At 42.2% G+C, this 27,999-nt stretch overlaps 1 protein-coding gene and 1 pseudogene across 1 annotated transcript; both read left to right on the top strand.

The window, feature by feature from the left end:
* Shcbp1l (SHC binding and spindle associated 1 like) lies at positions 1-27,999 on the top strand. Its single transcript, XM_041662917.1, has 10 exons — positions 1-401; positions 3,347-3,496; positions 9,939-10,153; positions 12,095-12,181; positions 12,251-12,469; positions 13,154-13,259; positions 19,000-19,153; positions 21,357-21,607; positions 22,722-22,844; positions 27,692-27,999. Exons 1-10 carry the CDS (start codon positions 39-41, stop codon positions 27,941-27,943), a joined length of 1,920 nt encoding a protein of 639 aa, XP_041518851.1. The 5' UTR covers positions 1-38; the 3' UTR covers positions 27,944-27,999.
* Positions 8,588-8,921, top strand: LOC121455270 (annotated as a pseudogene).

Here is a 27,999-nt window from a genome sequence, read left to right as displayed (position 1 = left end):
CCCGCGCGGGGAAGGCTTCCAACGGCTGCGGCACGGACATGGAGTCGGACCCCACGACCTCCGAGCCCGAGGCCGCGATCGGGAGCGTCAGTCCGCCAGCGGAGCAGGCCGACCCAGCCACCCCGGGGGACTTGGCGGCCGCGGTAGCTAAGGGCCTCGCGTCCCCGGTGCGCTCCGTGGTGGCCTCCCCGCGCCCTGTGAAGGGCAAGGCGGCGCGGCGGCGGCTCCAGCTCCCACCGGTCTCTCAGGCCGAGGCTGGCGACGAGGAGCCCGTGTTCGCGGTAGCCGAGGACCAGGAGGAGGCGCAGCCCCTGCCACCCCTCTGCGCATCCCCCATGAGGGGCATGTGGCGCAGCGAGAAGGTGGCTCTGTACTGCGACCAGGTGCTGCAGGGCTCGAAGGTGCGAAGCCGCAGAGGGACAGCCAGCTCTGGGGAGGCCGGGTCCCTCCCACAGCGGGACAAAAACGGGCTCTCGGATTCAAGGGGTACAGAATGGCCACCTTGGCCACCTTAGACCAGACCCTCAGCTCCCGCCCCAGAGGAAATTGTCGGTTAAAGTGACACCTCCTAAGCCTGAGCCTACATCTTACTGTTCACACACCTTGGTGTCCACACACCCTAGTGCCCACACATCTTACTGTTCACATCCAGTTTGTTTGTTTTCCTAGACAGTTTTTCTGTGTACAGTCTTGGCTGCCCTAGAACTTACTCTGTAGACCAGGCTAGCCTCGAACTGCAATCCACCTGCTTCTGCCTCCCAAATGGTGTTAAAGGCCTGTGTCACCACCACCACCTGACAAGAGTTTTTAATCTCATTTTATACTATTGGGTAGCAGTAGCAGTTTGGGCCCGAACATAAAGCTGAGATTACCCTGGAATTCTAAAAATGGGAGCTCATTGGTTAAGAGCAGTTGCTGGTCTTGCAGAGGACTCGAGTTTGGATCCCAGAACCGACACGGTACCTCACAGCCATCTTTAACTCCACTTCAAGGAATCCCAGATCCTCTCCTGACCTCAGGCACCAGGCATACACGGTGGTGTGCATACACACATACCCATAAAATAAAATCAAGCCTACGATGTAATGAAAATGATGGCTCCCAGTCCACGAGCCACGATGTAGACAGGTGTTTTGTATGGAAGACACCTGTTAACGCCAAACAGAGCAAATAGCATATGTTTTTTGAAAGGGTATAGCAGAATTTGTGTACAAGTCTACTCGTTGCAGTGGTTATAAAGATGTAAACATAGTGTAGTGACTCGTGGCTTTGTTTCTTTTATTTTATTTATTTATTTATTTTAGTTCCTCTTACTCTGTAGCTCTGGTTTCCTAGAATTTGTTAAGTAGACCAGGCTGGCCCAGGACTCACAAAGATCACCTGCCCCTGCCTCCCAGATGGAGGCATATATCTGCAATCCCAGTACTCTGGAAACTGGAGCCTAAGAATCAGGAGTTTAACGTCTGCCTAGGTTACATAGTGAGGTAAGAGTAACAGGAATCAGTGGTAGGGCTTGAATGAAGGACTGAAGGTGAGTCTTGGTCTGATACACACACCCTGCTTTTATGGACACAGTTCCTGCACTCTCAAGAGACAGGAAGGAGAGGGGGAGGGGAGGGAGGGAGGGACGGAGGGAGGGAGCAGTAAAGAACTTCAGTGAGGCAGGCATAGTAACACACCCCTGTAATCCCAGCACTTAAAGACGCTGAAGCAAGGGGATTGCCCGGTGTTTGAGGCCAAGTGTGGACTATGCAACATGCTATCTCAAACAAACAAAAGCAACCCCAGAGCATGTCCATGGTGTCGTGCAGTGGGAGATTATGCAGTTGTAAAAGCATGTTTCAAGAACCACAGCCTTGCTTATGCTCTGATTAGGTTAAAAAGCAAACAAGCCCTGGAGGCAGACATGACGGGTGGGTGGGTGGGTGGACAGACACAGATAAAGGAGAGGAGACATAGCTTGAGGCCAACAGTGTGTACCTCTGTCAGATTAGAGCCGATTTAAATAGCTGTCTTTGCATTTCCTATTTTTCCCCCCTTTTGATTTTTGATAGTCTCACAAAGTAGTCCTGACTATCTGAAACTCCTAAGTGATATAGTCTAGCTTTCAACTAGACTGCCTCTGTCTCCTGCATGCTGGGAATCCAGATGTGTTCACCGTATCACACGTGTTTTTTTTTGTGTTTCTCATGATGTTTGCAGATCTTAGAGACAGAAGAAAATTTTAATTTTAAAAGTATCATTACTGTAAAACTCAAACTGCATAAGTGACCTATTTTTTATCAGATATTGAGGATTGGAGGCCAGGTCTGCCAAAAATAAGTGGAAAATATTTATATAAATTTTTCTGTCATTGATTATGGCCTAACCGATTTCATAATAGTTTAGATTACTTGCCCTTTAACTAGCTGACTTTAAATTTAAAAATCAAATGAGCAAATATTTACTGAGTGTTTAACACACTCACTTGTTTTATAAAACAAAGTGCGATTTAAAGTTTTGATTGTTGAATTTTTTGTTCAGTGGTTTTTTGAGCCAGTCTCATGCAGTCTTGGCTGGCCTTGAACCCCAGTCCTTCTGCATCCACCTCCTACGTGCTGGGATCACAGACGTGACTCCCTGATGTGTTTTGAATAGGCAATGCCGTTTTTTAAGGTTAAAGCATTCCTATGGGGTTTTGGCCTCTGTTGTGTTCTCAAAGATCACACTCCTCCTGTGCATTGGGTGAATAAACTCCCTAAGACATCGCGTATGCTGAGTGGGTAAATCTCTTCAATTGATTTTTTGTGTTTATGACAGTTTATGAAATATAGTTTTAGTTTTTTAAAAAAATCTATGAATTTTCTAGTTTTTTTCACTGTTTAATGTTATATTGGTTATATTTTCAAATAAAAATATTTCTTATAACCTTCTATATATTTGTTGATGTAAAAAACATTCATTTAACTTTTTTTTTTTTTTAGTTTTTCCAGACAGGGTTTCTCTGTGGTTTTGGAGCCTGTCCTGGAACTAGCTCTTGTAGATCAGGCTGGTCTCAAACTCCTGAGATCCGCCTGCCTCTGCCTCCCAAGTGCTGGGATTAAAGGCGTGTGCCACCACCTCCCGGCCATTTAAAACTTATTATCAGTGTGTGTGCACTGTGTGTGTAAGCATGTGTGTGGCTGTATGTGTGTCACAACACACATGGAGGTTGGGACAGCTGGTAGAAATCACTTCTCTCCCTCCACCTGTATGTGGTGCTGGGAATTGCACTTAGATCTCAGGCTTGCTCTGCAAGTGTTCTCCCCTCAGCGCTGTCTCTCCAGACTTGCATTTCTCTATACAGCTTTGTCTTCTCTTTTGTTAGGCAGAGGATGCAGATGAAGCTATGAGTAAGTACCTGTCAGAAAAGCTGAGACTGAAGGACAAATGGCTTGGAGTCTGGAAGAGTAACCCCGAGTTATTCTTTGAGAAGTATGAAGAGGCCTCCATCCCTTTCGTTGGCATACTAGTTGAGGTAAATTTTGCTTGCTTTGCTCTTTGAATGAAATTAGCAGCCCATTGTATGATGAAAATGTGACTTTATTAATCTTGAGCTCTAATACTCATACAAATACTAAGCAGATGAGCATGTGGAAGAAGATAAAGATGAACACTAGCATACATTTGCTTAGGTGCAATTAATAGTGAGAAAGGATCTGGTAGCATCGAACAATAATTATTAACCCAATTGCAATTCCCCAAACACAGTAAAATAGCAGAACCGTATTTCTTGCCAGGCATGAAATCCCTGTACTAGGGAGGCAGAGGCAGGAGTTAGGGGCCAGCTTGGTCTACACAGAGAGAGCCAGGACAGTAGGGTGGCACAGAGAAACTATCTCAAAACAAACAAAACAACAACAAAAATGTATTTCTTGAAGAATCAGTGTTTGGCTTTCACAAATAGTCTATTACGTCCTTTTATTTATGTGAATTATATACTTCTGTTCAGATGAGGACAGAGAATTAGATCAGAAAACTGTTGTCAAACTTTGACCTTTTCAGTAAGACTGACATCCAGGCCATCACCTGAGCTTAAAGATAATTATCCTATTATTATGTTAATAGAATATTATTCTATTAATTATAATATTAATATTAATTAATATTATACTCATTATTGGTGCTCCAAGAGTTTTGTTTGTTTATTTGCTTGGTTTTTCAAGACAGGGTTTCTCTGTGTAGCCCTGGCTGAGGTGCTGTGGGAATGTGCACTACATGGACAGGGCCCTCCTAATTGTTCGCATTTATCTATTTATTTATATGTGTGTGTTTGCGTACATGCACAACAAGTCAGATAACAACTTGTGAGAGTCGGTTTTGTTCTTCCTCTGTGTGGGTCTCAGGCTTGGGAGAAAGTGTGCTTACGTTCTGAGCATCTCACCAGCCCTGCATTAGCTTCTCAAAAGTCCTCCCGAGGTCTAAGGTTTTACATGAAATACAATATATTCATTATTTAATTTGTCTTTTCTTTCTTTTTTGTTTTTATTGTTTGTTTGTTTGTTTGTTTTGAGACAGGGTTTCTCTGTGTAACAACCCTGACTGTCCTGGAACTTGCTTTGTAGACCAGGCTGGCCTGGAAATCACAGAGATCTGCCTGCCAAGCGCTGGGATTAAAGGTGTGGGCCACCACTACCTGGCCTGTCTTTTCTCTCTCTCTCTCTCTCTCTCTCTCTCTCTCTCTCTCTCTTCTTTTTTAGACAGTGTCTCACTGTGTAGCTCTGGCTGACCTAGAACTGCAAATATAGCCCAGGCTGGCATTGAACTCATAGAGACCTCATAGAGACCACCTGACCCCTGCCTCCTGAGTGTGGGATTAAAGGTGTGTACTACCATGTCTCTTTCTTATTCTGAAAATATTAATATTGCAAATTATATTACTGTCAGGCGCTCTGTGTTGCATGGGCTGTTCAAGGAGAGTCACCCCAGAATGCTAATTTTAGGCTCCCTAGCAGCAGAGAGGAACAGCTTCTGTGACCTGAACAGAAAGCATATTTGTTGATTGTACACAAAGGTCGCATTTGGGGTACACCAAGTCCCTTATACCAAAGCCCCTTTGATCTATATGTTCCCTGAAGGAAATCAACACATCCCACAACCTTTAGTCCTTATTGTCTACTGTCTGCAGTACCCGATAATTCAAGACCTCTGAGTGTGCCTGGATAGGCTTGTGACCAAAGCTACGCTACAGATGGAAACCTTAGAAAGACAGCTCTATAAATAGAAAACAATCATTGTCCTCTACTATGATTTCTTCAAGGTCTAGGTACCTTCATCAAACACTAATACATTCTACTGTTGCCCCCGATACAGTAAGAAATGACTGTTACATTCTTTATTTGAATTTTCTATATTTATATTTTTTCTTCTTTTTTATTGATTTTTATTGATCTCTACATTTTTCTCTGACTGTTACATTCTAATGTTTACAATAGATACAATGACTCTACTAGATTCCCACTAAATATTACTTTAGAATATTTTATTTGTGACAGGGTCTTGCCTGTCTTAAACTCAATATACAAACTCAATATATATTGATCTAATTATATCAATTATACTGGTGCTCCTGCCTCTGGTTTCTGAGTGATGGAATTCCAGACACACAGGGCACACACAAACACACCCAGATACTTTAGACACCTCTAGGAGCTGCTAACCCCCTTTTAAATAAAGACAAGGCAAGGTGGTGGTGGAGGCACACACCTTTAATCCCAGCACTTGGGAGAAAGAGGCAAGCAGATCTCAATGAGTTTGGGGTTAATCTGTTCTGCAAACCAAGTTCTAGGACAGGTAGGACAGTTAGGCAGAGAAACCCTCTCTCGAAAAACCAAAAATAAACAAACAAGCAAAGACAAGTTTCCATTCAGTAGCCCAGGATGGCTAGGAACTCACTATGTAGCAAGACAAGTGTCATATTTATAGCAATCCTCCTGCCTCAGCTCTCAAATTCTGGGATTATAGATATGAACCATCAAGCTTAGCATGCTAATGTCCCGTAAGTGCTAATGTCCTCTATACATCAGAGGGACGGGTGAAATGGGAAAACAAAGAAAAGGTAGAATCACATATGGACTGAGTCTAGTTGTTCAGAACGTGGCAGTTGACCAAGTGAGACTCCCGGACCTTGTGACCTCAGGCTGGACAGTTGTCTGCTGCTGCTCTTTAGTCTTCCTGAAGTCAAGTCTCAGCAGTGCGGCATGGTGTATTTTTTTCTGCAGTCACAAGAATTTATTCCTATGGACCCCAAACTGTCATTCTTCCTAGAAACCTGTTATGGGTGTGTGTGTGAAGGGGAGCACATACACACTAGGGACTGTGCCCCAGAGATTCACAAGTTTTAGGCGAACACTGTACTACTGAGTTATACCTCAATTCTCTTATTTTTGTATTTTTGCCACAACAAATGACCACAAGGTTGTATATTAAGTGTGTTAAATTACAGATCTCGTAGCTCAGTAGATCAGAAGCGTATGTCTCGTATGTTAAATTACAGATCTCATAGCTCCGTAGATCAGAAGTGTGTGCCTCGTGCCTAACAGAGCTGACAGTGAAGCACAGGCTGAACTGCTGACTTTTCTGGAAGCAGGGTTGGGGGGTGGGGATCTGTTTCTGTGCCTTTTCTGACTTCATTGTCTGGCTTCCGCATTATCTGGCTTGTGGCATTTCCCTTCATCCTCAAGTTGAACAAGAAATATCCTTCTGACATTGCATCATCATGGACCTCTTCAGGCTGGAGAGGTTGCTCCTCTCTTAAGGGACTTGTGGGACAGGCATGACCTGGCTAGGCCATCCAGAATAACCTTCCTTTCTGTCCTCCAGTGTAATCTGTCTGCAAGGCCAGTTTTGCTATGATGGCAAATTCACAGGTTCCAAAATCAGGGCCTGAGCATCTGTAGGGGACATTGTTTTACCCACCAAGGTTTGACATTGAACAAAAGAACTTGGAAAAACAGTACTTGTGTTTCTTCCAGAGGACCCACATCAGACAGCTCGTAATTGCTTCTCACTCCAGCTTTAGAGGGATCCAGCATTCCAATGGGCACCTGTGCTCACATGTACATCCCCATACACATAATTTAAAGTATAAAAAGACTATCTTTCAAGGTGGTGATGGCTTGAATGGAAATGCCCCTGTGGGTTCAGGTGTTTGAACACTTGGTCCCCAGTTGGTGGCATGGTTTGGGGGAGGTTATGGAAGATCTCTGTATGTGCTTTGGGGGCTGAGAGCCTCATGCCAGGTCCAGTTCACTCAGCTTCCTGCATGTGGTTGGAACTGTGGTTTCTTAGCTTTCTCATCCAGTGCCATGTTGCCTCGCCTCTCCCACCTTTATGGACTCACCCTCGAAAACTGGAAAGCCAACTAAACTCTCCCTTCTCTAAGTTGCCTTGGCCATGGTGTTTTATCACAGCAGCAAGCAGGAGCTAATACAGATGCTCACTGTAACATTCAGGAAATTTGAAAATTGAGGAGCTGGCAAGATGGCTCACAGGTCAAGGCAGCTGCCTTGCAAACCTCATCGCCTGAGTTCAAGCTTGAGAACCCAAGTAAAGCTGGAAGGGGAGACCCAACTCCACAAAGTCATAAAGCTAAATTTATTCAGCCCAAGGACTTCTTAATGTCCTTTTGGTGTTTGAATGGCCTTTCTTTTACAAACAATATAAAGTAAACAATATTTCTTAAACATACCTTTGTGGCAAAATAACAATTTTTTGTTGTTTCTTGTTTGTATGTTTGTTTTTGAGACAGGTTTCTCTGTGTTGCTTTGGAGCCTGTCCTGGAACTAGCTCTGTAGACCAGGCTGTCCTCGAACTCACTAAGATCCACCTGCCTCTAAAAGCTTGTTCCACCACCGCCCGGCAAGAAAAAAAATTTAATATTGTTCCATGGAATCCAAAAGCCTAGTAACTCAAAATTAGAAAACTAATAAATAATGTGGGAGGAAAGTGGGCCTGGTGGTGCAAACTTTAATCCCAGCACCCAAGAGGAAGATCCAGGGGAATCTCTGTGAGTTCAAGGCCAGCCAGGGCCACATAGTGAGACCCTGTCTCAAAAACTAAAAACAGACAAAAAATGCAGAAGGACACATGTCTTAGGGTTTCTTTTGCTGTGGTGAAACACCTTGACCAAAAGCAACTTGGGAAGGAAAGGGTTTATCAGGCTTACACTTCCATATCACAGTTAATCACCAAAGGAAGTCAGGACAGGAACTCAAGCAGGGTAGGAACCAGGGGTAGGAGCTGATGCAGAGGCCATGAAGGGATGCTACTTACTGGCTTGCTCCTCATGACTTATTCAGCCTGCTGTATTATAGAATCCTGGACCACCAGCCCAGGTGTGGCACCACTTACAATGGACTGGGCCCTTCCCTAACAATCCCTAATTAAGAAAATGCCTTTACAGGCTTGCCTGCGGCCTGATATTATGAACGCTTTTTCTCAATTGAGGCTCCCTCCTCAGATGACTCTAGCTTGTATTAAATTGATATAAAACAAGCCGGTGGGGTTCTTGTTCAGTTAAGACATCTGAGCTGGGGTGTTGGTGCGAATTGTCTTTTCCTGTGTGAACATGGTGTGAACCAAAGCAAACAACATCCCGGGAGCCTACAGAAAAGTGGTGGCTTCTCGAGCCCCCAGGAAGGTGCTTGGCTCCTCCACCTTTGTCACCAATTCTCATCGTGTTCGCTGAGAAAAGCTGAAAATAAGTATGCAGGAGGGAATCCAGTTTGTGTGCCTCCAACTCCAAAGTGGCAAAAGGCATTGGAGAATTCTTCAGGCTGTCTCCTAAAGATCCTGAAAAAGAGAAGCAGGTTCCTGAGGAAGCATGATGCAGTGGCTTAGGGACATCAAAGAGAAAAGCATGTCCTTTGCCACCTGATCACCCGGATGACGAAAATGAATAGAACTTACTCATCTGAATAATGTCTTCAGTTTACTTAGGTATTCTGGGATGTAAATTTGGGTAGATGTGTTTGTTTATTTGACTTGTTGACTACACATTCATGTAGCCATTCAAAACAATTGGCTGTAAAAAGGAAGGATTTTTATAATTTGTAAATTATAATTGCATACTCGAATTTATAATGTAATAAGATGCTTCTTTTACCTGTTAAGTTTCTTGCTAAAATCAACATTGCATGATGTTCTAATTACTAATCTACTGTCTTTGAGATTTGCTTAGATCTTTTTTTTTCTTTTTTTTAAAAATATTTATTTATTTATTTGTTATGTATACAATATTCTGTCTGTGTGTATGTCTGCAGGCCAGAAGAGGGCACCAGACCTCATTACAGGTGGTTGTGGGGCCATCATGTGGTTGCCGGGGGAATTGAACTCAGGACCTTTGGAAGAGCAGGCAATGCTCTTAACTGCTGAGCCATCTCTCCAGCCCCCTTGCTTAGATCTTTGTACTAATACCATATTATGGGCACTTCATTATTGAAATAGTGCCAAATTGTTATGGCTTGTTTGCTTTAAAAACTCAACTTAGTCTTTTTCACATTAAAAAATCAGTATTAACTAAAAAAAAAATAAAAATAAATAAATAAAACAAGCCAACACAACACATTCTCTTGTGAAACTTTAAAACCAATACCTTTAAGGAGGCACTTGAAACCAGGTGGTGGCGCATGCCTTTAATCCCAACTCTGGGGAGGCAGAGGCAGACAATCTCTGTGAGTTTGAGGTCAGCCTGGTCTACAGAGTGAGTTCCAGGACAGCTAGGGCTACAGAGAGAAACCCTGTCTGGAAAAACAAAAACAAACCTGCTGGTTTTAGTGTTTATCCAGAATTATTCAGCATGTTGATTGCAAGAAAATTCCTAAGAATTTAGAAGATACAACACTCTGAGCAGCTTATACATGAGAAATCGTGGTGGCCTTTGTACGTTTGCAGTTACCTCCTTATGACATTTATCCTAGGTGACTTGTAAGCCACGCCAGAACTTGTCAACTTGTTTCAAAGTGACAGTTTCTGTGGCTGAGCCCTTTTCTTCTAACATTGCAAACATCCCGAGGGACTTGGTGGACGAGGTTCTGGAGGAACTGGAGTACAGTGCACCTCTCCTGGAAGTGTATCCAGTTGAAGGACAAGACGCAGATGTCCGGGACATTGCTCTGGCCTTGGAAGTTGTGAGGTAACAGGGCTTTCTTACTGGTGGAGTTGAAATTGCTGTTTCGAGCAGCTCATTTCCTACATAAGTTCTGCACACATAAACACTTTTCTTTTTTTTTCCAAATATTTATTTATTATGTATACAATATTCTGTTTGTGTGTATGCCTGCAGGCCAGAAGAGGGCACCAGACCTCATTACAGATGGTTGTGAGCCACCATGTGGTTGCTGGGAATTGAACTCAGGACCTTTGGAAGAGCAGGCAATGCTCTTAACCTCTGAGCCATCTCTCCAGCCCCCACATAAACACTTTTCTAATTTACTTGAGACTGATGAATTAAATCAACCTGTCCTTAATTAACATAACCAAATTGTATAAGTTGCATAATGAAAGATTTGCTCTGTTTTTATCTTGTACTTTATAAAAATTGAGTTTGGAAAAGTTACAAGCCAGGTGTGGGGCCATACGCCTTTAATCCCAGCAGCCAGGAGGCAGAGGCAGGGGGATCTCTGTGAGTTTGAGATCAGCTTGGTCTATATAATGAATTCCAGGCCATTCAGTGCTTCATAGTGAGACCCTGTCTCAAATAATTTTTTAAAAAGGAGTTCTAGAAGCTAGGTGTAGTGACAGGCACCTGTGATCCCAGCATTGGGGATGTAGAGGCAGGAAGATCTGGAATTTAAGGTCCTCATCAACTGCCCAGGAAGTTTAGGGTCATCCCAATTTAAACGATGCCTTGTCTAAAAAAGAAAACAAATTCTAGAAATGATTGATCGCTATTTTTCGTGTTTAAGCATCTGTTTTAGTTTCCTTTCCATTGTGATAAAACACTGACCAAAAGCAATTTAGAGGTTGAAAGGGTTTATTTGGCTGACACATCCAGGTCACAATCTATCTCATAAGTGAAGCCTGGACAGAAACCTGAAGGCAGACACCATGGAGGAACACTGCTTGCTGGCCCCTGAAGAAGACTCTTGCTTAACTAGTTTTCTTATACAGCACTGGACAGCTAGCCCAGGGAATGCTGCCGCCCACAGTGGGCTGGGCCCTCAGGTCAGTTAACAATCAAGACAATTCCCCACAGACATGCCCACATACAAGTCTGATCTGGGTAGCCCCTTAACTGATATTCCCTTCTCAAGGGCCACCAGGCTGTGTCAAGCTGATAGTTAAGTAACCAGGACAGCATCTGAAATATATTTGATTTCATTTAATATATGAGGACATTACAAAAACAAAACAACAAAACACTAAATGTATTGTCTATAGTGTGATTGGTTGTTATAAGCAGACTTCACTTGGACAGAGCTATCTATGAAGAAAAGGGTATTTATTACATGTTTGTCTTTCTAAAGTTATTTTCCCATATAAATTGTGTTAAATTTTGCAAATTTTCTTTGTTGAACAAAGTCATAGCTCAAATCTATGAATTTAAAACATGAATTTTATAATCTTACTTCCAGAAACATTATTTTCCTATCTGTAGTAGTTTAAGATACAGTTCAGCCATTTAGCATTTGAGGTTTGATCTCTTATTAATAGTTCATTCATAGATTATTTCAAAACTTTTCCTTAAGAAAACTGAGATGTGAGCTGGGGAGATAGCTCACCGGTAGAGTGCTTGCCTAGCATATGAGGCCCTGAGTTCAACCTTTGCGCTGTAAAAAATGAGGTATGGGGTGATGAAGATGGGGGTCATGGAGATGGCTTGGTGCTGAGCCTGATGGTGAGCCTGGTCAAAGCTGAATTCATCACCCTGGAGTTTCTTGGGAAGGAGGGCACAGACTCCCATGGCTGCTCTGATTTCCAGCTGCACACTGTGGTGCACAAATTAGAGTATACACATTAAATAAATGTAATTTTTAAATTAAGATTCATAGAGAGTTTTGAGATGAATTTTTAGAAGCTTCTAAACATGGTCTACACGTGTTAGTCACTGTCATCCTAATTTGGTCTATTGTAGGTTTTTCTATGATTTTCTTTGGAGAGACTGGGATGATGAAGAAATTTGTGAGAATTATACTGCCCTTATTGAAGAGAGAATTAATCTGTAAGTAGAGTTGAGAAAGCGCTGAGCCACTTCTGAGGGAGGCACGTATAACTGCATTGTTATTTCCAGGTGGTGCGATATTCAGGACGGGACAATCCCTGGCCCCATCGCGCAACGCTTCAAGAAAACTCTGGAGAAATACAAAAACAAGCGTGTTGAGCTCATCGAGTACCAGAGCAACATTAAAGAAGACCCGTCTGCAGCCGAGGCCGTCGAGTGCTGGAAGAAGTACTACGAGATCGTGATGCTCTGCGGGTTGCTGAAAATGTGGGAAGACTTACGCCTGCGGTAAGGATTTGTTCTACTGAAAGAGCCACAAAGAGCGCGTGGTTATTCTTGTGTGGTAGCGTTTGGCCCACAGATTGGCTTGATTAAAATAGTTCAGGAAGCTAGATGTGATGATGCACATCTACAAGCCCAGCATGTGGAGATGGTTGAATGTAAATTTCTCCATTTAAAGACAATCCCTTAAAAATGGTGGTGGTGGCACACATCTTTAATTCCAGCACTCAGGCAGATCTCTGAGTCTGAGGCTAGCCTGATCTACAAATCGGGTTCCAGGACAGCCAGGGCTATTTCATAAAGAAATCCTATCTTGAAAAACCAAAGAAAGAAAAAGGAAGACAAAGATGTAGAATGTAAGGGCTTACATTCCACTATCTAAGAGATCTTGTTGGCTAGGTATGGTGGCACACACCTTTAATCCCAGCATGTAGGAGGCAGAGGCAGGGGGATCTCTGTTAGTTTTAGGCAAGTCTTGTCTATATGCAGAGTTCTAGGCAGCCAGACCTCCATAGTGAGACCCTGTTTCAAAAAAGCCAAAATAAATAAGTAAAGAAATAAAAAATGAAGGCTCTTGTTAGATTGCTCTCAAATTGCTTATGGTCAATAAACGGTGGTGGTTTACTAAGTTAAGATAAGATAGGTTGAGTTTTTCCATGTTAATTCACCCACAAATATTTTCTACTATAGAGTTCATGGACCCTTCTTTCCAAGGATTCTGAGACGTAGGAAAGGGAAGAGAGACTTTGGGAAGACTATAACACACATCGTAGCAAAGGTGATGACGACCGACATGGTAAGAAACATTCTTCCGTGGTCACTTAGGTGTGCTGCACAGCGTGGAGGAGCCGTGCCCAAGGTAGAGCTCTTGTGTGACGTGGTGAGGATGCCTCGGTTCTTCCTTCTGCCCGTCTCAGTGTTGGCACCCGATACTAGATAAGCGCTGAGAGCTCTTCACAGCGCCCTGGCCTTGTTGCCAGTGCAGCCCACGAGAGGCTGCAGACAGGGAAACAGAGGGACAGTCTCGGCTCTTCACACCTCACAGATTTCAAGATGGAGACATGGGCAAGTAAAGGCAGCAACAGCTACGACACAGACTAAGAAATACTGCAACAGGGTTATGTACAGGGCGTTTCAAAGGATTTTGACAGTGCCAGCTGGGAAAATGAAGCCCACTGAAACCTGGTTATATATCAGATAGGTGAACTCTGGGGGAATGTGTTTAGTCAGTCTCTGAACAAATACAAATTGCTTTGAGACCAAAAGTAAATGGTGACTTGATGCTTAATAGTGTTTCCCAGCCATCTCTTTGGACTGCTTTGCTTGGTCTCTGTACTCCCCTGGCTTTCATGGTCTCTAGATGCTTTCCCCACTGACCTCTCAATGCCCAGTTTGTCTTTTCTTGTACTGTCTTGTCCTGTTTATCAGTTATAACTTCACCTGTTTACAGTCCAAAACACATATACAAAGGCCAGGTGTTTGTTCTCGGCCCAGACCTTCTCCAACCTGTTACTCCTGAGCACTCCAGTGCCTGCCTGTGATTAAATTCAAGATATTTATGCACTGGCTTGCTCATGTTTCAGAACTCTGTATTCCAGTAAATGGTCCCAGCATTGGTTTAGTTGCTAATTACAGTTTTTCAGGAGTTACTTTAATAGTCCCAACCAATCGCCTTTACACATAATTTAGCCTTGTGTGGTTGGTTTTTTGTTGTTGTTGTTGTTTTGTTTTGTTTTATTTTATTCTTTGGGGGCCTACCACCCAGCTTCCAAATAAGTACACGGAGAGTTATTCTTGCTTACTTCTGAATGCCCAGCTTAAACGTGGTTTGTTTTCTAATTTAAGTTATCCTATTTCTCTTTAACTACATTTTGCCTCTGGGCTTTTTACTTTTCTTTTTTCTATATATCTTTCTTTCCTTCTTACTCCATAGCTGGTTAGGTGGATGACTGGGTGGCTGGCCCCTAGCGTCTTCCTCTTCTCCTTTTCTCGCTCCTCACTCTCTTCCCTCAATTTCTCCTCCTTTTTATTCTCTCTGCCTGCCAGCCTTGCCAGTTTCTCTCTCCTGTCTAGCTGTTGGCCATTCAGCTCTTCATTAGACCAACCAGGTGTTCTAGGCAGGCAAGGCAACACAGCTTTATAGGGTTAAACAAATGCAACACATCTTTGCATCATCAAACAAATATTCCACAGCATAAACAAATATAACATGTCTTTTTTGTTTTGTTTTGAAACAGTTTCTCTGTGTATCTTTGGAGCCTGTCTTGGAACTCACTCTGTAGACCAGGCTGGCCTCAAACTCACAGAGATCCACCTGCCTCTGCCCCCCAAGTGCTGGGATTAAAGGTGTGCGCCACCACTGCCCGGCTGAGTCACTTTTTTTTTTTTTTGGATTTTTCGAGACAGGGTTTCTCTGTGGCTTTGGAGCCTGTCCTGGAACTAGCTCTGTAGACCAGGCTGGTCTCGAACTCACAGAGATCCGCCTGCCTCTGCCTCCCGAGTGCTGGGATTAAAGGCGTGCGCCACCACCGCCCAGCTCTGAGTCACTTTTTAAAAAGTCACAGACTCCCGAGTAATATAGCAAAGTGAAGAACCCAGAACAATTCAAAGCATAATTATTATCTGCACTACAGTAACATGATATGAATGGGACTGTTTTCTTCAAAATAAACTCACAGCTTAACACAGTGTCCTTCCAAATGAGCAAGAAGGAAGACAGGTGTTTGACCATGACCTTCTGGCTTTCATCATCTTCAATGAGAAGTCAGGTGTAATTCTGATAGGTCTACCTTTATATGTTACTTGGCCTTTTTCCTTTCCAGCTCTTAATATTCTTTCTTTACTCTGTATGTTTATCATAATAATTTGATTATTATGTGGCGAAAGGACTTTTTTTTTATCCAGTCTATTTGGTGTTCTGTAGGCTTCTTGTATCTTCATAGGCATATCTTTCTTTAGGTAGGGAAAGTTTTCTTCTATGATTTTTTTTAAATATTTTTATGCTTTATTTAACTTTATTTTATGTGCATTGGTGTGAAGGTGTCAGATCCCCTGCAACTGGATCTTCAGACAGTTGTGAGCTGCCATGTGGGTGCTGGGAATTGAACCCGGGTCCTCTGGAAGAGCAGTCAGTGCTCTTAACCACTGAGCCATATCTCCAGCCCCCTTCTTCTATGATTTTATTAAATAAATTTTCTGTGCCTTTGAGTCAAACTTCTTCTTCTTTTTCTATACCTAATATTCTAAGATTTGGCCTTTTCATGGTGTCCCATATTTCCTGGGTATTTTGGGTAAAGCTTTTGTTAGATTTAATGTTTTCTTTAACTGATGAGTCTATTTCCTCTGTTGTATCTTCAGCGCTTGAGATTCTCTCTTCCATCTCTCTCTCTTTTTTTTTTTTTTTTTTTTTTTGAGACAGGGTTTCTCCGTAGCTTTTGGTTCCTGTCCTGGAACTAGCTCTTCTAGACCAGGCTGGCCTCGAACTCACAGAGATCTGCCTGCCTCTGCCTCCTGAGTGCTGGGATCAAAGGCGTGCGCCACCACCGCCCGGCTTCTCTTCCATCTCTTGTATTCTGCTGTTCATGCTTGCATTTGTGGTTTCTGATCTTTTTCTCATGATTTCTGTTTCTATAATTACTTTGGCTTGTGTTTTCTTTATTGTTTCTATTTCAGTTTTCAAGTCCTGAATAGTTTCTTTTATATGTGTATGAGGAATTTATAATGCATCTATAACATAATATATACTTACTAGAATTTAGGCTTTACATAATAGTGAGTCAGGTTTGGTGACACATGCTGGTAATCCTAGCTATTGCACAGGCTGAAGCAGAAAGAGAGCAAGCTCAGGACCTCATTGGGCTATTGTGAGTTCCAACCCAGCCTGGCCAACTTAGCATGGCCCTGTCTGAAAAACTGAAAGAAAGCTGGGGTGTAGCTCAGCAGAAGAGCATTCACCTGATAGAGGGAAGCTCTGGGTTCAGTTTCTAGGACTAGAAAGAGAGAATTCCAAACTGCATACAGTAGATGATGATATGATTTACTGGAAATCAATGTACGCATAAAGAAATATTAGAAGAGAATATCTACATAAAGTTTTTTCAAGATTAAAATTTACAAGTTAAATTTTTTTCTTCTTCATTTGCTTTGTTTGTTTATTTTGGTTTTGGTTTTTCGAGACAGGGTTTCTCTGTAGGTAAGGAGCTTGTCCTGGAACTCTCTCTGTAGACCAGGCTGGCCTGAAATTCACAGAGATTCACCTGCCTCTGCCTCCCAAGTGCTGAGATTAAAGGCATGCACCACCACTGCTGAACATAGTAGATTTTTTTTCAGAATATAGTTTTAGTTTCCAAATTCTGTATTTGAAGTTAATTATATCAGGGCATAATTGCACATATCAATAATTTTAGCAATTGAAAGGCCTGGCAGGAGGATTGGGAGTTCAAAGGCAGCTGGGTTATACAACAAGACCCTATCTTTAAAAACATAAATAAATAAATAGGCTGGGTATGGTGGTGTATTTACCACTCCAGTTGGTAGTGGGACCTAGAAGGGTGGAGCCAATAAATGAGGTGGGCTGACGTATCACACAATGGCCAGCCTTATTTAGAGCCTCAGACAATGCTTTGAGGGTTAAGCAGAGTCACATGACAGTCACAAGGACAAGTCACACATGGCAAGACATGTTTTTCCATAGAGGCATATACACAAGTAACAATAGCCAGCTCTAAGAATAATCTGAAGTGAACGCTCTCCTGTCTGCTGCACCTGAGGGGCATGAAAGCCAAGGACAAGTCCATATTCTGGAAGAAACTGAAGGGACAAAACTCTTGTCTGTTTTCTTAGAGTTTTCTTTCAAATACTCAGAAATCTCATATGAACATGTCTCCATTCTTGGACGATGTTCTAACAGTGGTGCATATCTTTAATCCCAGAACTCAGGAAACAAAAGTTGGAGGATCTCTGTGAGTTCAAAGCCAGGCTGGTCTACCCAGAAAGTTTCAGGTCAGCTAAGACTACATAGTGAGATACTGTTGGCAGAGGCTGCTCATTAGTTCCTGGCTGCCCAGACCCAAAATAATCACACAGAAACTATATTATTTGAAATACTCTTTGGCCAATAGCTTAAGCATATTTCTAGCTTGCTCTTGGATCTTAAATTAACCCATTTCTATTACTTTATATTTTATTACGAGGTTTGTGGCCTACCGGCAAGGTTCTAACTAATAGCTTGCCTCTTTCTCCTCTGGTGGCTATACAGCATCTCTCACTCTGCCTACTTTCTCCCAGCATTCAGTTTAGTTTTCCTGCCTAGCTCTATTCTGCCCTAATATAGGCCAAAGCAGCTTCTTTATTCACTAACTGATGATATTCACAGCATACAGAGGAGAATCACATGTCAAGATACTATTTCAATAAATAAATAAACAAATGGATAAATAAATGTCATTGCTTTTTATTATAAGTAATGAAGTTCCTTCTCTATCCTTAATGCAAAGCATTAGTACTTTTCCTTTGTAACTCTGGAATCGTCAATTTATAAAAGTGATCATTTCCCCACAATTAGATTATTCTGAGCTAAAGAGAACAAGGCAGGGCTGTAGATGGTTCAGTAGGAGAGGGCGCTGACAACCTGGGTTTGTTTCCCAGAACGCACAGGGTTATTGGAGAGAAACAAAAGCCACAAGTTGTCCTTGACACATGTGCTTTCATGCATGTGCATACACATACACACACACAATCAACTAAATAAATGTTTAAAAAAATGTAGAACTAGGCACGGTGGCACACGTCTTGATCTCAACATGAGACAGGATCTCAAGTTCCAGGATAGTCTGGGCTACTTAAGGAGACTTTGATTTAAAAAGAGAGGAAAAAAGGTGACTGTTGCGGGAGGTCCTTCCGCTCCTCCAGCCAATAGCCGCTGAGATACCAGCCCATTGGGGCGTGGTCTCTCTCCCTTTAAAAAAGCGGCTACTTCCCTTCTTGCTCTCTTTGCTTCCTGCTCCGGTTCCAGCGACTAGACTCCTTCCTGATTGCACAGAGGGCTGTTGTCTGGGATGGTTATCTGTAAGTTTTTTCCCCTTTAAATAAATACCACCCTATTAATCATAATTCCAAACTGGTGTGGCATTGTTTATGACTTACGCCTTCAGATGACAACAGAGAACAGGAAGGAGGAGAGTAGGGGGAGGAGAAGAAGGTGAGGTGGTGGTGACAGCAGCAGCAGAGGGTGGTTGGTCCATAAGAAAGCACAGGGTCCATTGTCCCTTGCCTTTTGTCTAAGGCTTGACCTTGGACCATTCACCTAATCTCAATGCTCAAGGTAATATAGAAAATGACTTCTGGCCTGTGATCCATACCCAGCCCTGATAGAGGAATAATCATTTGTGATTATGAAGAAAATGTCATCCTTGATTTAGTGACAGGATGGTACTGGTCACCAGATGAACACATACTATGTAGGTAAGTCTTTTGGAGAACATGATGTGTCCAGGAAGTGTATTCAGGTGGCACACTGCTTTCCTTTTCCTTTCCAGGTAAAGAACTTGTCTTCAGACACACTTCTCCAGCAGCACGATGATCTGAATCTGGCTTTGGACAATTGCTACAGTGGAGATATAGTAGTGATTTTCCCAGGAGAGTATCAAGCTTCAAATCTTGCTTTGCTGACTGATGACATCACTATACAGGGTTAGTAGGCAAGCCCTTGCAGTTTTTCTTACAGCAACATAGACTTGCCAGACTGTACTGGTAAGCATATTTAATCAAGAAACCAGGAACCAGAACAGCTTATCCTTCTCAAAATCCCTATGTGCCTTTTACAGCAAAGACCATATATTGCTTATGCTGATCTCAAATTTTTGGGATCAAGTGGCCTTTCCTGAATAAGCTTTGTGAGTGACAGGAACTACTTGGTACACCATGATTCCCAGTGGTTCATCATATTTTCCTTTTTGGTAGTGCTTGGAATTGAACCAAGGGCTTTGTGCCTGCTCAGGCAAGCCCTCTACCAGTGTGCTATCACTCCAGCCAATAGGCATCGCATTATTTTATACTCCTCTGTATATTTGTACCTAAATTTGTGTCCTGTTCACTTTGAAAGAGGAGTATTCCCAGTGTCTGGTGAAAAGAAAATAACGAATTTACATTCTACCTATGAGTTTTGAAAATTCAAGCAAATTTTCACTATAACAGTATTTTACCAAACAATGTGGGTAATAAGGATTACATAAGTACTTTAAAACTCAAAGAAATGCAAATAAAAACAACTCTGAGATTCCATCTTACACCTGTAAGAATGGCCAAGGTCAAAAACACTGATGACAATTTATGCTGGAGAGGTTGTGGGGTAAAGGGAACACTCCTGCATTGCTGGTAGGAATGCAAGCTGGTATAGCTCCTTTGGATGTCAATGTGGCAATTTCTCAGAAAATTAGGAAACAGCCTTCCTCAAGGTCCAGTAATACCAATTTTGGGTATATATCCAAAGGATGCTCAATCATACCACAAGGACATGTGCTCAGCTATGTTCATAGCAGCTTTGTTTGTTATAACCAGACTTGGAAACAACCTAAATGCCCCTCAACCAAAGATTGGATAAGGAAAATGTGGTACATTTACACAATGGAGATGTAGCTTTCTTGATGTTAAATTTTGGACAACTGCTTTGGTTAGAGCAAAATTATTGGTATGAATAATCTGATTCTCTGTCTCTCTCTCGTGTGTGTGTGTGTCTGTGTGTGTGTGTGTGTGTGTGTGTGTGTATGCAACTTTTATTGTTAGATTCTCTCTCTGGTTTTTTGTTTGTTGGTTGGTTGGTTGGGTTTTTTTTTTTTTGTTTTGGTTTGGGTTTTCTCTGTGACTTTGGATCCTATCCTGGAACTAGCTCTTGCAGACCAGGCTGGCCTCGAACTCACAGAGATCCACCTGCCTCTGCCTCCTGAGTGCTGGGTTTAAAAATGTGCTCTACCACCACTGCCCATGGGTTCTCTTCCTCCACCATGTGAGTTCTAGGGATAGAACTGTGGTCAACAGGCCAGACAGCAAAGTACTTTTACCTGCTGAGCCATTGTTATGGTCATTAATTATGGTTTTGAAAGCAAGTTAGATGTAGTACATTTTGTGTCTTAGACATTTGTACACAGTTATTGATTACATGAGAATGTGTAAGATTTAGAAGCTGGGTGTCTACCTCATGCCCGTAATCCCAACACTAGGAAGTTGAGGCATGAGCTTAAAGCCAGCCTGGGCTACATTGTGAGTTCCAGGACAGCTTGGGTTAAAAGTGAAACTTTGTAATTTTGTAATTGTTGTTATTATAACTAGTAAGATGATTATATTGAATAAATATTGTAAGTGTAGTTAGACTGGTTATAAATATAGATTTCAACATCAAGTCACCAACTTAATATTATTTTATAGGCGTGGGCAGGGAGATGGCTCAGAGGATAAAGGACTCACTGTGCAAGCGAGAGGGTCCTGAGGTCCCCTGTGCCCACACAACTAGGGGTGGCAGTGGGGTACGTCTGTGACCCTGGAGCTAGGGAAGTGGAGTCGGCTATATCCTGGAGACTTACTGGCCAGATAGTCTAATTGAGACTGGGAACTCCATGTATAACAATAGACCTTCTCTCAGACAATGAGGTAGAGAATAGTGGGGGAAGATACTTAACCTCCACACGCGCAGAGCACAGCTACATACATTCACTCATGTGAATTCACAAGATCCCTTCATAGATAGCCATTTAGTTAAGAGTGAATGTTTGTATATATGTGTTGTATTATATATGTGTGTGTGTATATAAAACTAGATAAAAATAACAGAAATAACATTATTGAATCACTAAAGAACTTTAAATTATTGGGTTACAATTTGTTTTTGTCTCTGCATCAGGAGTTGGAAAGAGAGAAGAAATTATGATTACTTCTGAACCTTCACATGACAGTTTTGTGGTATCCAAAGCAGATAATGTAAAATTAATGCAGCTCTCCTTGATACAACAAGGGACAGTTGATGGCATTGTGGTAGTAGAGTCTGGTCACTTGACTCTGGAAAACTGCCTGTTAAAGTGTGAAGGAACAGGAGTGTGCGTTCTTACAGGGGCTTCGTTGACAATCACAGACAGTGAAATCACTGGCGCCCAGGTATTCCCTTCTAGAAACAGTATAGCTTTATATGGCTGTGTGTGATAACTGGGAGTGATCATAACTTAAAAACAAAATATAACAGTGGTGTGCATATCTGGGCATGTGAGTGTGCATATGCACGTCTCATGGAACATGTATAGAGGTCAGAGACAGCCTTGGGTATGAGTCCTTGCCTTCTACCTTGTTTGAAACAGGGTGTCTATAATTAAAATTGTCTGTTTTTATTATTTGTGTGTGTGTGTGTTTGTGCAAGCTCAGGCTTTGTGTGCTTTGTTTTCAAGTACATGCACATATCAGTTTTCAGTTCTTGCTTCCATGGGCTCTGAGTGCTGTTCACTGCTGCTGTACCCACCAAACTAGTTGACATCTGAGCATCTAGGGCAGTGGTTCTCAACCTATGGGGTACAACCCCAAGAGGGTCACATATCAGATCTTTATTTACATTAAGACCCCGAGAGGGTCGCATTATCAGATCTTTATTTACATTATGATTCATAACAGTAGCCAAATTACAGTTACAAAGTAGCAATGAAATAATTTTATATTTGGGGGTCATCACAATGTCTGAAAGTGTTATAGGGTTGCAGCATTAGGGAGGTTGAGAACCAGTGATCTAGACCTCCTCTCTGCCTCCAGTATCACCACAGAAGCACTGGACTAGACAGCACATTCTCATGCCCAGCTTTTCCACTCATTCTTATGGTTTAGATTCGGGTTCTCATGCCTACACAAGTGTTTTTCCAACCAGTCCCCAAAAGACTGTTTTTATCTTTCCACACAACTAGATGAACTCATCTCAGTAAGCGGGAGACACAGGGCTAGAAAGCTACCTCATGGCTGAGTGCACTGCTCTGTCTCCCAGAAGACATGTCAGCTCTTCTACAGAACCCACACAGGGAGCTCACAGGCGGTTTGGCGCCTTCTGTCTTCTGTGAGCACCTTCAGTAGCATACGTGTGTGTGTGTGTGTGTGTGTGTGTGTGTGTGTGTGTCCACACATAAACAAGCATGTGTATAACTAAAAATAATGTCAGGCATGGTGGCATACACTTGCAATTCCTGCTTCCAGGTGGAAACATTTTGTAACTTGCATTGTTTGCTTTGAATTTCAGGGTGCTGGTGTTGAACTATATCCTGGGAGCATAGCCATTTTGGAAGGGAATGAGATTCATCACTGTAATAATCTCAGAACCAGTGACAGTTCCAAAAGCACCTTAGGTGGTGTTAACATGAAGGTATTGTCTTAGCACTTTATTTTTGTTTTGAGGCCGGGTCTCACTATGTAGCCCTACTAGCCTGGAACTCCATGTAGATCAGGTTAGCCTTAAACTCACAAAGACTTACCTGCCTCTGCTTCCTGAGTGCTGGGGTTAAAGGTGTGCCTTAGTTCATACTGGAGAACTGTTCTAAGAGTTTTAGATAGTCAGGTCTTAGTTCCCTTTGCTGTGGCTATGATAAACACTCTGACAAAAGCAATTCAAGAGAGGAAGAAGGGTTTATTTAGTTCATGGTTCAAGGACACAGTGTGGAGGGGGGCAAAGCTGCTGCTGCAGGGTCAAAACAGTAAGAGCCAGAGGCAGCTGGTCATATTGCATCCACAATCATAAGTAGTTAAATGTGTATGTTTAGCTCAATTTCTCCTTTCTGTGGAGTCTAGTACTTAACCCCAAGGAATGGGACCACCTTTTAGGATAAGTCCTCCCATCTCTATTAACCCAAGCAGTATATCCCTCACCAGCACAGCCAGAGGCTAAAGAATCCCTCTGGTATGCTTGGAGGCTTAGTAATTCTCTCTAGTTAAAATTAATATTTCACAAATGTTAAAATAGTAGTAATCTTGTTTAAATGCTATTTCTATTTTTTTACATTAATTATAAACTGATTGGCCCATTACCTGAGGCTTCTTATTAACTCTTATAACTTACATTAGGCCATTATTCTTATCTGTATTAGCCACATAGCTCAGTATCTTTTTCAGTGGCATAGTCACACCTTGCTTCTTCTGTATCTGGACAGGACTGCAGAGGGAGCTTCCCTCTTCCCAGAATTCTCCTGTTCTCATTGACCCACCTCTACTTCCTGTCTGGTTGTCCCACCTATACTTCCTGCCTGGCTACTGGCCAATCAATGTTTGTTTAAAACATAATTGGCAGAATATAGACAATTGTCCTACACCACTTCTCCCTCTTTTTTTTTTTAAACAAGAACATCCATAATCCATTTTTTGGGAATGTGGGTGTAGTTTTCCAGGCTACTTCCTGCTGGTTGGGAGTGCTGATAGTCTTATGGGGACCTAAAGAAAATTTAGAATTGTGATCAAGTCCTGACTGGAGTATCCTGTGAGTCTTGATCATCTCAGGCAGCAGTCTTGAATCTGTTCTGGATGTAGAACTCTGACATCTGTGTCATCTATTCCTACGAGAGATTTCTTAGGGGGTCTTCCTTGATCAAACCTGATTTTTCTTAACTCAGGATGAATCTACAGCCTCTCATTTCCTGTGGAAACAAAAGTAAAATCTCTTCTCCAAAGCAACATATCTTTTGACTTTAATTGTGAAGTCAAGGTATTTTCAAAATACCTATCTTGGATTAATTCAGCAGCATTTATAAGCAAATATCTTTTAGCAGCTGTTGCTCCTTCCTCAGCATTCAAACAATTCAAAGAGAGCATAATAACATACAGTATCAAGATTCTCTGTGTATTTTTCATCTTTACATGGCTTTATTTTATCTCTATTTCTTTTTTGATTTATTTATTATGTATACAGTGTTCTGACTGTATATGTTGGCAAACCAGAAGAGGGCACAAATGGTTGTGAGTCACCATGTGGTTTCTGGGAATTGAACTCAGGACCTTTGGAAGAGCAGTCAGTGAGTGCTCTTAAGCTCTGAGCCATCATCTCTGCAGCCCTATTTCTTTTATTTTTACTTTTACTTTTAGAGACAGATTCTCTGTATATCTTTGGCTGTCCTGGAACTCCCTCTGTAGACCAGGCTGTCTTTGAACTCACAGAGATCCACCTGCCTCTGCCTCCCAAATGCCGGGATTAAAGGTGTGTGTCACCATGCCTTGAACTCACAGAGGTCTGTTTGCCTCTGTCTTCCAAGTGTTGGGATTAAAGGTGAGTGCCACCACATCCAACTACTCTCTTTTTAAACTTTTTCTTTTCTCTCCCAAGCCTGAATATATATATTTTTAATTTATTTATTATGTATACAACTTTCTGCCTCCGCACGCCAGAGGAGGGCGCCAGATCTCTTTACAGAGGGTTTGGAGCCACCATGTAGTTGCTGGGAATTGAACTCAGGACCTCCGGAAGAGCAGACAGTGCTCTTAACTTCTGAGCCATCTCTCCAGCCCCCTGGATATATTTTTAACACACTGTAAAACATTTAGAGGTTTTCTTCGACTTTGAATCTTTCTTTTACAGTATATCTCTCCTTTTCAGACCACATGAGTCTTTAATTTGCTAAGCAATATGGCTAGAATTAAAGCCATGGCTTTGACAGCTGGATCCAGCCCATTCCTTAGCTTTCTGAGATTCCAGCCTCATGGTGGATGTTCTGGCCAGAGCCATGTTTATTGCCACAACTCTATGGCATTTCAAGGTTCGCAGTCAGCTTTTCATCAACACCATTTAAGTGTTTCATGGCAGGACCTCTTTAAAGAGCTGGAAGGTTTTTCAGCTAAAGCTGAGTCAGGAAGCCTCTCTTAAATGAGAGCACTTGTCTCTAGCGAGCAGAGCCTATCTGAGAAAATGATGCTATCAATAAGCCATGCTTAACTCTATTTTTTTGTCTAGAATTACTTCCCAAGCTCTGTCAGGCTTTATGTGGATGCAGTCGTCCACACATTGGGCACCATTTGTTGTCTGAGGTGAAGTTTCTGTCCTGCCCAGTTCCCACAGTCATTAAGTCCCAAAGAAATCACACAGAGGTCTACATTAATCATAAACTGATTGGCCCATTAGCTTAGGCTTCTTATTAACTCTTAAAACTTACATTAGCCCATTATTCTTATCTGTGTTAGCTACATGGCTCAGTACCTTTTTCAGCATTGTAGTCACATCTTGCTTCTTCTGTTGTCTGGACAGGACTGCCGCTATTTCTACTTTAAAAAGAATCGTACACATAATAAAATAAATGATAGGTAATGGGACTCAGACCTGTCCCGGCCCCCACAGTGAAAACTTCACTCGGCGGTTATGCATACATACTAGTGAGCACTCCCATTGAGTTTGTCCCCATCATATTTTGAGACAGTTGGCCTGGTCGTCTATAGCCTAATCAGATCTTAAATTATAGTCCTCCTGAATCAGCCTTCTGAGTAACTGAGGTCACAGGCCAGTAGGCCCAGCATAAAGTAATTTTGAATATGAGAAAGTAGGTGGACTTTGCTCTTACGCAATAAGAGTTTTCATTGGCAAGATTTGTAATACAGTTTTGAAAGTAAAGCAAATAAAGTATTGTGGGCAGGCCTGTAATCCTAGCATTTAGGAGGTAGAGCCAGGTAGGCCAGGAGTTTAAGACCACCTTTAGCTACATATTGGGTTATAAATGAGATTGTGTCTCAACTATCCCACCACAAAGCAAATTAAGAGAATAATATGATAAACACTTTTGAGATGAAATATAGTATGTATTCCTATAAATCCCAACACTCAAGAGGCTGAGGAGGGAGGACTGGTGTGAATTCCAGGCCTGCCTGAATAATATAACAGATAGCAGGGTAGCCAAAGGTATATGAGGAGACCCTTTTTTGGAAAGAAAGGAGGGGAAGGAAGGAGAGAAAGGAGGGCTGGGGGCGGGGAAAACTAGGAGTGAGGAAGGGAATAAAGGCTACTCTTGGCCAGGTGTGATTACACACACCTTTAATCCCATTACTCTGGAGGCAAAGGCAGAGGCAGGTGGGTCTCTTAGTTGGGAGCCAACCTGGTCTACCAGTGAGTTCCAAATCAGCTGATGCTACCTAGGAAGACTTTGTCTCAATAAAAGTCAGATTTGGGTTTTCAGAATATATTCTATAGTAGACCACCTCTCCCACCAATGCCCCTGCAGGTTTTCAACATCAGTCAGATAAAGAAGAATGGTACATGGAAGATCGATTTTGAAAAGCCTAATATATCTTAAAACACCTTAAATTTCATGACAATTGGTGTTTTGCCTGCATGTACGTCTGTGTGAGGGTGTCAAAAGCCCTAGAAATGTAGAAACAGACAGGGTGAGTTGCTATGTGGGTGCTGGAAATTGAACCTGGGTGCTCTGGAAGAGCAACCAGTGCCCTTAACCACTGAGCCACTTCTCAAGTTCCATTTTGTTGCTTGTTTCTGTTCTTAAATAATTCTCAGTTGTTCAGAAATACTAGCTTGTATCAGGACCACTCTTAACCACTCTTGCAGAGGTACACCCAGGTTACCAATTCAGTAGGTGTAGAGTGAAGCCTGAAAATTGGTCAGTTTCCAAAGGGACGCTAAAATTGCTGGCCACTCCCTAAAACATAATCCCACTGCTGACAGTACCATAGCACAGCACTGACATCGCGTGGTCGCTTGCTGAAACTGCAGCATCCTGCCAGAAAGCAGAGGCAGGATTGCAAAGAACAGCAAACAAAATGCAAAATCCCTGTAGATCTTTGAGCCTCATACCTCAGTGAGACGTAGTAAACTACATCCTGTCCAAGTCCCCTGTGTAATATGTTAACCTGAAACACATTCTGTATCTGCAAGAAATGAGTGAATATACTCCATTATCATTGTTCAGAGAAATAGAGGGCATTCCACTTAGGTGGCAGCCTGTCTTTACCAAGTCATGCTGTTTCATTGACCTATTGTATTCTTCTGTAACACATTACCTAGAATCATTTCGTGCTTGATTATGCTGTAGATATTAACAGGCTGCATCCCCATCTAGAATTATATGTATCGGTTTGGATAAAAACTATAATACACATTTGTTTGGCACTAACTCTTGTAGCTTTAAAAACCCTGGTGACTTCAGAGTAAGTTCCTGTGCCATCTTATTAGCTCTTGTTTTCTTTGTATCAGAATTACTGAATAGCTGACTTTCTCCAATAATTTAACAGGTTCTTCCAGCACCCAAACTGAAGATGACTAACAATCATATCTACAACAACAATGGCTATGGAGTGAGCATTCTTCAGCCATCGGAACAGTTCTTTATTGTAGCAGAAGCAGCTCTCAACAAAGGGGCTGCTTCAGGAGATAAAAAGGATGACAAAATCCTCTCCAAAGTCATGCAAACTCTGAATGTGGAAATGAACAACAACAGGATAGAAGCAAACCTAAAGGGGGATATTAGGATAGTCACTGGCTAAGGCATCTGGATAGCTGTTCCTATTTTATAGTTCAGAAATGTAATAAATGATTTATC

This window comes from Microtus oregoni, unplaced genomic scaffold (assembly GCF_018167655.1).
Source record: "Microtus oregoni isolate MIOR12 unplaced genomic scaffold, Mior012 000013F_ref0000133, whole genome shotgun sequence".
Lineage (NCBI taxonomy): Eukaryota > Metazoa > Chordata > Mammalia > Rodentia > Cricetidae > Microtus > Microtus oregoni.
The sequence above is the reverse complement of the archived record's forward strand: the minus strand, read 5'-3'. Positions and strand labels throughout refer to the sequence as shown.